The sequence below is a fragment of the Convolutriloba macropyga genome, chromosome 1 (assembly GCF_964194025.1).
Source record: "Convolutriloba macropyga chromosome 1, txConMacr16.3, whole genome shotgun sequence".
In the NCBI taxonomy this organism is placed as follows: Eukaryota; Metazoa; Xenacoelomorpha; order Acoela; family Convolutidae; genus Convolutriloba; species Convolutriloba macropyga.
This window is the reverse complement of record NC_134468.1, coordinates 653,631-666,366: the sequence shown is the minus strand read 5'-3', so window position 1 is coordinate 666,366 and position 12,736 is coordinate 653,631. Positions and strand designations below refer to the sequence as shown.

Here is a 12,736-nt window from a genome sequence, read left to right as displayed (position 1 = left end):
GAATTGTTCTCCAGTAGTACCACGGAACTTGATCCGGCAAGTAGCGAGGGAAGCGGCTGCCAAAAGGAAACCCCTTACCAGGAGGAGTTGACGACAGAACAGAACCCTACAGGACCTAACCAAAGCAGACGAGCGAACCTGGCTGCACAAGAAGCAGGAGCGACGGACACTCAAAATTTTCTTCCAGCGGACGGGTGGGAACAAAGCCACAGATGGAGTCAACCCCTACATGCAGGCCAGCCAAATTCTGGTCAACTTCCGGACGAGAGAAACATGTCTCTCAGCCGATGGGCAACAATGAAGGGAACCCAGTCAGAGTGTAGAAGGGAGAAGAAGCAGGAACAAGAAAGGGGAATCATGTGGGTTAGTTCAATGGAAACTCAGATCCTTGGTGTGGCTTGTGCAATCCCGTTTGATCCAGTTCCTTCACAAAGTCCGTAAGACTTTTCAAACTTCTTGCTCATTATTAACTTTTGCTCTATTCATTCATGGTGCTAAAGAACCTCCATTTGTGCTGTAAATATCACTAAAGCGGTAAATTGTTGCCTTCAGGGCCAATTGACAGTAGGCAATCACAAGCTAGAACTCAAAATATGACTAGGCAAACAAATAGGTAAGGTGATATAGAAACGTGTATTGGTTTAGCAAATGTCAAACAGCATAATATGCACTCGCTAGTTAAACGTAAACACACCAGGGATCATTGTTAAGAATCAACAGTCTGAAGCCGGTTATCACTCAGTTGGCAACGCGAAACCACTTAATTAAGCTACTTGGAGAAAATACGGAGAAAACGAAAACTATAAATGGATCCCCAGTTTAGCGTGAGGCAAGCACTGCAGGACGATGGAATCTTCTCATCAGAAGTCGAAGCCGCTGCCAGGAACGTAGCGCGATGCCTCGGAAGGGATCTTAAAACTGATGTTGACCCGGCGATGCTCGAACTGAAAGTACGGCATCTCAACACGTGCTTCTTTGCCCATTGGGATTATTCTATCCACCAAGTGCTCCTCTATATGGATCAATCGTACATTGGACAACCAGCATTGATGGCCAACGAGATACACACGCTCGATGTTTTCCAAAGGATTGGGGGTACTCCAACTAAAGATGGGAATATTGGAGGAGTCTCTGAAGAAACACTAAAAATACTGCGATTTTTTGAGAAGGGTGCAAAGTTGAAGAAAAATAGAGAAATATCAAAGGTGTGGTGGAGCCCAACCGAGGGAGAGCTTTTTCGGATTATGTACGACACTCTTAGGGAAGGAAATGTTAGTGGGGTCAATTTGGCAGACGATACGCTCAGGAGCTTGATTCCGAGGCAACTGATAGAGCGAGCCGATAAAGAGGCGGAAGCTTAAATTGGACATTTAAATAAGATGAAGAACATTGGCCTAATCGAAAACTTTTTGTGTGTTCGAAAAGTCTTGGGTCAAAAGTTACAATTTTACTGATAGTGCATTTTGATCTGATGTTAAATTTATCCAGGAGGATAAAAAGTATAGAAGGGAGGTATGTAAAATCGTAACCAATAGGCTGAGACCACAACTATTAGAATTTTAGTCGTGAAACATTTTTTTAGTTAAACGGACAACTAAATAATGCAACTAGTGACAAAATAATAGCTATGAACACCGGACAACTTTTGAATACCTTTAAGTGAAAATAAAATGTGGACAGGGAACAAGCTAACAAGCAGATTAGGGTCAGTGACGGCTGTAATGAGAGACTGAGAACGGATTAATTTTGTTAAAACGGTTTACCTTGAACTCTTAGAAGTCGCAGGTATTCAATTAAAGATTGGGGATTTGTGGTGCACTGATTGAGAGTTGGCGGAACCCCGGCGCATGCTGTTGTCATAAAGACTGGAGTCATAACAAATGTCATCATTATACTGTTATCATGAAAACGATTATATCATGAAAGTCGCTATAAAACGGTTAAGCCATCTCTTTCTATTTCCTGCGAGAAATATTTACGGATATCCTAGCTCTCATGATGCCTGACAAGTGCAAATGAAAGGCCGTTGCTATGCAGCTGAAGTTCATAAACCGAGGATAGCGTATTACTGAACTCAATGCATTTTAAAGGGATTTATATGAAATTGCGTTCTATACTGAATACTAGGTTGCTGTAATCCGCGAGTAGCTTGTTTCAACGAAAAAAACCGTTAGTAGTCACTGCCATGCATTATAAGTGAAAGAAATTTAGTTACAAAATACCCGATTTTGGTCAAATCTGAAAATTTTTTACAAGTTGGGACTGAAAATTTGTCCACCCCCCCCCGATTTTGCGAACCCGATATTGCCGAACCCAACCGGGATCACCAACACCCTAGAGGACCTCGAAGCTCTTTGTGTACAAGAATTTGTAGTGACAGCTTTACTAGGCGTGTAGCCATTAAAACTTATAGGGGGAAGTGATAATTTTAGGGGAAAATCCGAAATCGCTAATTTTTGAGATTCATGAACACCACCTATTACCGGTTGCAATAAGGCCTTGAGCCCATGCCTGATTAGGCCGAATGCGACCCGTACCCCCCAAACCACCTTATGTAAACAGAAGACCCCGAAACATAGGATAGGCAACGAACTAAGCATATACCAGTTTGTCGGCCATTTTGAATTATTTCGCTGATCACGGACGTACGACGCAACCAGGCCGTAAGCCTGCGGCGGGTCAGCTGACACGCGAGCGGTACCCTACGAATTCCCCTTTGTAAACAAATTGCATGTAAGGACAGAAAAATCCGGAATTCACATATACGCAAATTTGGCGGCCATCTTGACTGACATTTAATAAGTATGTTTTGGTATTTAACACGTCACCATAATACGGCATTGGTATTACGGACTTTCAACGAAGTAGCCAATAGCAGTATAGAAGGCTGAAAACCTTGTGCAATAATGACGGTTGTTTGGTTTGAGTAAACAAACTGTTTGCTCGGCTCAGTATATAAGCGGCTTACACTATAAGCGCAGCGCAGAATTTGCTAACCGTGAACAAGTTAAAATTCGATTGTTTGGCATCGTCTGCCGGTATTATTGAGCGAGAGGCTCTGTGAATCGTTATTGAGCGTCGTTGCGTTAATTTTGCCGGAGCGATTGAGCGCGATGCTCTGAATAGTCGCTGATATAGAATTAGAGTTATTTGGCTAAGTTTGCCTGATTTGATTGAGCGAGAAGCATTGAGTAGTCTTTGCAGTTCGGTTACATTAGTGAGCACCGATTGCTGTTGCAAGTGAGCGAGAGGCTCAGGAACTTGCGTTATTTGATTGAGCAAGCGGCTCGGATTAGTTATAGTTATTTGGCAGTTTGCCTGATTGAGCGAGAAGCTCGGACTTACTGTTGTTGTTAGACTGTGGTTCATCAGTCTGTTATTAGCTGAGGGATAATTCCAGTTGTTTGATTGCGTTTGAGTATAAGCGGCAATTGGTATTATAAAAGAGTTGAATCGAGAAACAACTTAGTTAGTTAATGTTTCAAGCTTGTGGTTGCTCGTGTTAGAATTAGTTATAGTAGTAAATATTTTGATTGTCATAATGCATGTTACCTGATGCCTATTGAGTTGTTGTAATTAGCTATTAGAGTTACTTAACTTAAGTGTTTCACCATCGACACTTTTGAACAGCCAAGAGCATAGTACGGGAAATCTATCGTTGTTAAGAAGACGAACCACCAAACTTAAAACCTTTTGAATTGTGAGATCTGGGCGCTATCGTTTTCCCGTGATAGGCAGCCTAATCAAAATTCAGAATCTTACAAATGCTTTATTTCTTTAAATGTCTCCTCGAGATGTTCCAAAGGTATTTTGCGTCTGTCTTCAGAATGTCATCATGTTCTTGTTCTTCATCGCATTTTAAAAGAGTTTCACATGGAAACATTGACGTAAATGACCATGATGACAGATACATACTTCCTATCAACACATTCAAAGACAAAATGGGCTCAGCAAGAAAAACTGATGATCAAGTGCGTAAAAAATCTAGTTGTTCGAGAATGCGGAGTCGATCGAGTTCTGTCTTTGACATAGCAGAAGGGTCATTAGAAGCATCGACCAACACTTTAAATTTAGCTGATATAAATAACGCACAAGCTGAACTAAATAATGAGCTAACACCAAAAAGCTTAACAAGAAATAATGGTAAAAGCGCTTAATTGTTACTATCATATATCAGTCATCTTATTATTTGCTCTCATAGTGCAGGATAATTGTAAATTATTGATGTATTATATTGGAACCCTGATTTGGTCTCGTGGCAAAAATTGTTCTATTAGCCAAAATTTAAGCAGATCTTGTTTCATGTACAACAACACCTGTGAGCATGCCCAGCAACGACACTTCAACACATCCTCGAACAAAGGAACTACAAATCGAAAGTAGCCAGAAAATTCAAAACAGCGAGAGAAAGCTTCTATTGAGAGGTTGTGTCGGACGCCTTGCGCGTCCTAAGTAAATATCAATGAACTTTGATTGAACTTAAAGGATCAGAACTTTAGAAATGATATTTAGAGAGTCTTACCTTTTGAAGCAAACAAGAACGTAATGCCGATAAACAAAACTCTTTAACCCAAAACTAGTTTTATATGTCTAAAGTATGTGTTACATCATTTTCATTATTAAACAGCTTTTCGGGTAAACTAATTTGATAGACAAAGGTTTGTATGGTTAAATAATGTTACAATGAAATATCACATACTTTAGACATATAACACGAGTTTTGGGTTAAAGAGTTTTGTTTACCGGCATTCCGTTGTTTGCTTCAAAAGGTAAGACTCTCAAAATATCATTTCTGAAGTTCAGATCCTTAAAGTTCAATCAAGGTTCATTGATATTTACTTAGGACGCGCAGCCGTCCGACACAACCTCTCGACAGAAGCTTTCTCGCTGTTTTGAAGTTTCTGTCTACTTCTTTCGATTTCTCGTTCCATTGTTCGAAGATGTGTTGGAAGTGTCGTTTCTGGGCATGCTTACAGGTGTCGTTCTACATGAAACAAGATCTGATTAAACTTTGGCTAATAGAACAATTTTTGCCACATGAGACCATGCCAGGGTTCCAATAAAATACATCAATAATTTACAATTATCCTGCACTATGAGAGCAAATAATAAGATATATGATATATGATAACGAGAGATTGATATATGATAACAATTAAGCGCTTTTCCGATTATTTCTTGTCAAGCTTTAGAGTGTTAGCTCATTATTTAGTTCAGCTTGTGCGTTATTTATATCAGCTAAATTTAAAGTGTTGGTCGATGCTTCTAATGACCTCTCTGCTACGTCAAAGACAGAACTCGATCGACTCCGCATTCTCCAGCAACTAGATTTTTTCCGCACTTGATCATCAGTTTTTCTTGCTGAGCCCATTATGTCTTTGAATGTGTTGATAGGAAGTATGTATCGGTCAACATGGCCATTTACGTCAATGTCTCCACGTTTATCACTGTCGTAGAACATGAATGGCTTCAGGGGTATTTTCTGTTTTTTTGCCATTGTTTTTGATCTTCAGAAAATTGGGAATCAAGTTTCTAACTCCACTGTATAGGTGATAGAGATAAAAGAACAAGATATGGATACCAGTTGAAACAATGAATGAAATCACACTAACAACGAATGATTGTTTTATGGGTGCATAGCTTTCGAATTGCCGAACTAACGTTGGTTTTAACTGTCTCATTTCTGAGACTATTGGTCTAACAATTTCCTCTAAGCTCTCTTGGTCTCCGGATGATGGTGGTATTTTAAGTTGTTCGCGTACACTGCGTAACATGTCAATGCTTGCGTCGATTTTTTTTGTATGTTGGTATTTCGTCAACTGTTGGCAACACTCCAATGAGATGTCCTAACGGATCTGGTAATTTCACATTCACTTTGACAGCAGGTATGGGTTGACACCTTGTGAGGTCACTTCATATTTTGAAGTTCTTTCCGCTCAGCTGATGTCCACATTGCAATGTCACAATACAGATTCTACATCCTTTGTACTTTTTCATGGTTGTTTTGCCACCAGATATTATCTCCTCAGTCAGAGTGTATACATCAGTAGCTGAAGTGATCAATCACACTCAATATCCTAGGTTCTCCGCTTGTTCACGGGTTGGTAGATAGACTTTCTCCGTATCGCACACTCCTAATGCTCCAATTGTCCCTTTTCCAAAAAGTGTTGCAAGACATGAGGCATATGTTGTTTCTGTGGCAATGTTTTCGTGGCAAATCTGATATCTGGAAGATCCTATGCATTTTGCAAGTTGCTCCGTTGTGATTGGTGCTGTTTCAGTTCCGCTAAGTAGTCAGCTTCAGTTTTCCATCCGAGTGCAACTATGTCTTCTGGTTGCGGCATAGGTATTGTGTACACGCCGTATACTGATAATGCTGGTTGCTTACTTGCCAATGGGATTGAAAGCGTCCTTTATGTTTGCCTGTCTGTAATGCATTACCCTCTGCTGTCATTATCAAGTGCTCTCGTTGTCCTTGTTCTCAACTGATTGCTAATTTTAAGGCTCTCTTTGGCGTTTTTGTTTCCATGAGTAGCTCCTTTTGTACTTCTCCAATTGACATGTTGACAAAAATATATCTCTGAGAAGGTCGTCTTCAATTGTTCCAACTCACAATTTTCAGCAAATTCTCGTAAAATGCAATGAAAATGTTCAATATCTTCATTTCTTAATTGTTTTCGTTATCTGTCAAATGTGATGTTACGGATACGAACGAGAGTGTTTTTGAGGTTCCTCCATAGTTCAATCAAAGTAGAACTTTCGATATCAAGATGTGTATATTTCAGTTCGAAAACCTTCTCCTTTCCGTGCAGATGCTGAGGCACAAAAGAGATCTTGACTTGAGGTCTGCCTCATCCCAAGGTCAACATTTACAAAGAGTTCCCCTCTCGGATTTTTGTTACTCCATTTCCCACAACTTTCTGTATTTGGTTTCTGATATCTCTCTCTTTCTTGTTTGTTTGTTTGAGTCTCATTTTCTACTTGTGCTTCCACTGCGGGCAATTTGGTAGTGTGACTGCTGCTGGTCCAGTCCATAATAGTAATCGTACTTCAATTCCTTCTTTAGCATACACGACTAATTTGAACTGTTGGCACCATCTTTCCCATTGGACTGGTCTATTCATCCACAGTCTCTCCCAAACTTCAATATGAAGTGGTGTTTTTAATTTATCTGACTGCGCCATTTTGTGTTTCAATATATACCCGAACGAAATGAATTAAATCAATATGAATTTAACCAAATGGCAAACGAATTTAATCTTGAGTACAAATCTAATCTTCCAGCCTTCGGATGTTGATAACAAATGAGATAGCATGAAACTTATAATTTCGCTGTAAAACATAAGGTCTAACCCCAAAAAATGACAAAACGCGTATTAGAGCGGTTAACTGAGTGGAATTGTACTGTTTGACCTAATATGAACAAACGGCCTTTGTACAAAACTAAGACATTCTAAATAGCTAATAATTCCATATAGTTATAGTATGTAATTAATGCTCAGTTCCAACAACAAATAAGTAACTATAAAGATATAGAATACGTACTGCACCACAGTTGTACAAAAAGGGCAAAAGTAGTTACGGAAAATGCAGACAGAAGTTTGCAAGTTTTCTATGATCAGCAGAAAAATGAGCTATGTTAAATCTGCGAATACTGGCTTACAATGCTTTAGGCATGATCAAAGATCATGCCGAACCTATTTTAAGGAATAATATATCGTGGTTAAAGGTTAGAGCGGTTGAATAAATTGGGGTAGAAAAGCGGGACACCCTCAAACACGCCAAATTAATACATCTGGATTAAATTATTATCTAATTTCTCTACAATTAAGAACAATTAAATATCTATAAACGATTTCAGTCGACTCAGATATCCAATAGAAAGTTGTCAGAATGAAGCTGAAAAGCTCTTCCAAAAAACAGGTAGCGCAATATGCAATTTTGCGATTTCAGCATTTTGTTTTTCTCACACAGTGACAAAACAAATTTCGGCGCACTTTTATGAGACTTCTAGGAATAAACTACAATGAATTAATTTAGCAGCTTGAATTGCGAATAAGAGCAATTTCAATCACGCAAAAATCAAGACGTCAAGCTTGAAAAAGTTATTCAAAAAGAAATCACCGAAACAAACAAACTAAGGGGGAATAGGAACAAAATAAAAGCAAAAGTAAGTTCTGGAAGTTCTAGAAAAACAGTCGCGTGTTAGCAAACTTTGCATGAACGACACACGACTACAGCAATTGCTTCAAACTATGTTCGAGAGCAATTAAAAACAAATTAAGACTGTCATCTCCAGTTTAGCAGGGATTAAGGCTTAAACTGGAAGTTCTAGAAAAACAGTTGCGTGTTAGCAAACTTTGCATGAACGACACACGACTACAGCAATTGCTTCAAACTATGTTCGAGAGCAATTAAAACATAGCTGGCAGATTGCCAGAAAATAGCCGCAATAGATTCGTAGATCGGCAGTCTAAAAAAACAGTAAAAGACAGACCAAAAAAATTCGTCTTTTCATTGAAAGTCGATCTGTTATATTTTGATTAAAAATCTGTATAAGTTATTGCTGCCTCTATTAGCTGCTCTCTAATAACCTTCATTTAGAGTGACACACGCCCATTTGACCTTATCTCTTTGAATTAAAGTAAATAAAAGTCAATTTCAAATTGAGGATGTCATTTTTGAGAGAGAGGTAAGTCAAGTGTGACCAAAAATTTAATCACGCGCATGAACAAAAATCTCGCTCCACTAAGAGCGAAAAATGACGTCACACGTGCAATTCAGTTGAAATTGCATGAACGAATGAACAAAAAGTGGCTGTGACGTCATATGGTCGTAACAAAAATCATGACGACGAAATAAAAAAAACCAAGAGAAGGCCAATAATAGCCCCAGCTATCGCTGTGCGGCTATTAAACAAATTAAGACTGTCATCTCCAGTTTAGCAGGGATTAAGGCTTAAACTGGAAGTTCTAGAAAAACAGTCGCGTGTTAGCAAACTTTGCATGAACGACACACGACTACAGCAATTGCTTCAAACTATGTTCGAGAGCAACTAAAAACAAATTAAGACTGTCATCTCCAGTTTAGCAGGGATTAAGGCTTAAACTCAGTGCAACCATTGCAAACTCTTCTGGTAAAATGCAACAGATCATGAACTGCACTAAGTACGTGTCAAAAAAAGTCAGTCTTTTATTCTGCCTGAAATCTCAGTAACATCAAAACGTCAGATTTCAAACTGTCTCTTGAAGACGCACATTAAGACAAAACTTAATTCAGCCACGCTTTCAATGCCTCGAGATAAAAAAAAAACTAAACTTCTTGAACGACTTGTCATTTGAGCTTTGGTTTGTTCAAAGATCATTTTATTCCAAAAATCAATTTGGAATATCATTTGTCTTATCGATAATTTACTGAATTGCCCATAGCGGGTAATACTCCACCAGAGCTCAATTAAATTAATCTAAACTTATTTTGAATCCAGATGAACAAATTGCAGATCTCACTCAGTGCGAAGACACTGTATTAGTAATTGCTCCTATTGACAATAATGAGCTCCTTTGAAGTAGGATTTAGTTATTCGTTGATACTTTTAAACCAATGGTAAGTAAGAAAAAGTTTTTACGACGACTCCAAACTCTTAATTCGTTACTTTAATGTTACGAAAGCTGTGTAAAAACTCTCATTAGTTCAAAACATATAAGCTACAGAACTTCTGATAAAAGCTCATTAAATCAAATACTTAAAAATAATTCTGCCATTAAAAAAACATAGCTGGCAGATTGCCAGAAAATAGCCGCAATAGATTCGTAGACCGACAGTATTAAAAAAAAACAGTAAAAAAGACAGACCAAGAAACTCGTCTTTACATTGAAGGCTGATCTGTTATATTTTGACTAAAAATCTGCAAAAGTTATTGCTGCCACTATTAGCTGATCTCAAATAACCTTCATTTAGAGTGACACACACCCATTTGACCTTATCTCTTTGAATTTAAGTAAATAAAAGTCAATTTCAAAGTGAGGAAGTCATTTTTGAGAGTGAGGTAAGTCAAGTGTCACCAAAAATTTACTCAGGCAAATGAGCAAAAAAACTCACTCCACTAAGAGCGAAAAATGACGTCACACATGCAATTTAGTTGAAATTGCATGAACGAATGAACAAAAAGTGACTGTGACGTCATATGGTCGTAACAAAAATCATGACGGCGAAATAAAAAACCATAGCAGGACAAGTCCTGACGTACAAAAAAACTTTATTGACTAAACAGAAAACTAGACCTAGAACGGACTATGAATGGATTGGGAAAACCATTTAGAAAAAAAATCCGATTCAAAAAATCGAAAAAACAGTAAAAATCAAAGTGAAATTGCCGCATGTAAACAAAAAACCACTACCGAGAAACCGAATTTTTGTTCAAACACCGTTTTCTCACTCTATTTTAAATTTAGAGCAAAAAAATTCACGCCGCAAAACCACTCGCTTTTTCATTCCACTTCCTGTTTCGGCGTGACCAAAATCACTACTCCAATTTGACTCCAAAAATCATGAAAATGTATGAACAGATCTTAAAAAAAAACATAGCCGGAAGAATTCCGGAAACGACTCGAAGGAGAAAATTGTCCATACTTATGACTAAATAAATAGAACAGTTATCGTGAACCCTGAACCTCCACAAATGCCATAAAAAATAAGGAAGAATAGAAACCGCATTCAAAAACAAATTGAACAAAAAAATAGAAAAAAAGAAACAAATAAGAAAATTGTTTCAAAATTTCTCAATTTTTCTGTCAATTTTACTAAAAACATACATATTTTAAACCAAGCAAACTTGACTCAATTGGTATCTGAATATTCCCTAAGTAACAAACTTCTATTAAAATCCCACTTAAAGCATTAAAACAAAAAAACAGGCAAAAAATCATTAAATTTCGTCTGAAAATCAGCAAAACTGATCAAAAACCTCCAAATTAGCATTAAGCTTAAATTAACTACTTGAAACCTTCAAATCCTATCAAAACAAACCTAAAACTAATACAATATCATAATCAAACCTCATAACCATCAAAAATTGCAAAAAACTGCTTTCAAATGCCGCACGTGAACAAAAAAATTTCGCTCGCTTAGAGAAAATTTTTTCACACATCAATTTTTCGCTCTCTCAAAAACAGCGGTATGAACAAAAACCACTCTCTTTTCACTCTTTTCCGCTCTTCACTTTTGTTCAGCACCAAAAGTACTCCAATTTTTTTCACGCGTTTCATTTCCCGCTTCAAAAATCACTCCCATAAAATTGATTTAAAAAAAGGACTTCTCCAATACTCTTCGAGTCGAAAAAAAAAAGACAGCGCCCCAATACAATTCAAATTCTTTGAATTCTAAAAAAGAGAAGGCCAATAATAGCCCCAGCTATCGCTGTGCGGCTATTAAACAAATTTTATAAGTGGTTTTAAAAATTAAACTCGTTTTGTTGTGGGAGATCCCTTTGACACAAATCGCATCACTAAATGCTTGTCAATCTAGATAGAAAAAAAATCAGTATAAAGATTTGGCCTTTGCGACGACATTTTCGGCCACTAGCAGTACACTACCCAATGAGCACTTTTTAGAATGGGTCGCAAACGCTACCATCAATAGTCAATCACCTTTCTGCGCCCGATTTTCATCAAGATTTTTCAGTATGAACAAAATTCGCTAACATACACAAAGCCTTCAAAAAATATACCACAGTTTTTGTATTTGATAACAATAAGATTAGAACATATTTGTCCAAGACAATATTTATTTGTTGGGTTTCAATTGTACTCACTTGTCTCGGTTTTCACCATTATGCTCAGAATCCAAGTCACTATCTCCTCCCGTATCACTCATATCAGAAAGTAGACTCTGTAGGGCAGCCTGCTGTTCAAAGAAGACAGCAAACAACCCAGATGATTGCACCAAAATCAATTTGTGACAGAAGAACTTCGTTGACCCACAGCAAAGAACCACATCAGCTGATTCCTCGGAAATTGCTAAAGATGAGATTTCGCTCAGGTAAGTTGATTGCACAGGCTGAGCCAACAGGGGGTACGGAGGTTCTGGTGGCAAGCAAGGTGCCTGTAAAAACGGTTCCCTCACCTTCCTCAAATGGTTCATTGTGTACATCCTTGAGTTGCGTCTGTAGATCAAGGCGGCTCTAATAGCGTTTTCGAAAATGTCGCTTACTCCGTGACCAGTAAGTACTGTACATTCATAGTAAGGAAGTCCAACTGTTTCACAGACGTCTCTTGCTTCATCAGGAGTAATGATATCGGCAGCATTGATAATCCTGTTAAACCTGCTTTGATATTTGTTATGATGTTTCAGATCTTTCCATCGCATGTCCAGCATAGTACCTGCCAGGATGACGGGAATATTCTTGAGAAAGTGGTGAATCTCTTTTAGCCATCTCGCTTTCACATTATGCATTGAGGTGCGGTCACACAGTGAGAAACAGAGAACCACCACATCCGCATTCTGATACGCAAAGTTCCTAAAAGGTCACATCAATATTTCCAAGTGTCGCAGGCCTATCAAAAGAGTTCGAACTCAGAAACAACTTGAAACTTATAAGAAATCAGTTATTTAAAACAATTTGTTTCAGTATTTTCACAAAAACCTGCCTGAAGTGAAGTTGCCTCAAATTTCAGTACATTGGTCAAACAAATAATCAAAATGGCAATGCATAGCCCACGCGAACTATTTATTTACAAGG

At 38.0% G+C, this 12,736-nt stretch overlaps 2 protein-coding genes across 4 annotated transcripts in view; both read right to left on the bottom strand.

Moving 5' to 3' along the window:
• Positions 1 to 2,804, bottom strand: part of LOC142354756 (uncharacterized) — a 128,224-nt gene extending 125,420 nt beyond the window's left edge. For both annotated transcript variants that reach the window (XR_012761130.1, XM_075407167.1), the window contains exon 1: positions 2,794 to 2,804. The gene's annotated coding sequence lies outside the window, so the exon portion shown is untranslated. The remainder of the gene's footprint in view (positions 1 to 2,793) is intronic.
• LOC142354619 (rho-related BTB domain-containing protein 1-like) overlaps positions 1 to 12,736 on the bottom strand; it is a 71,804-nt gene that overhangs the window by 41,962 nt on the left and 17,106 nt on the right. For both annotated transcript variants that reach the window (XM_075407065.1, XM_075406991.1), the window contains exon 3: positions 11,810 to 12,514. In XM_075407065.1, coding sequence (XP_075263180.1) covers positions 11,810 to 12,514 — 705 coding nt within the window. The remainder of the gene's footprint in view (positions 1 to 11,809; positions 12,515 to 12,736) is intronic.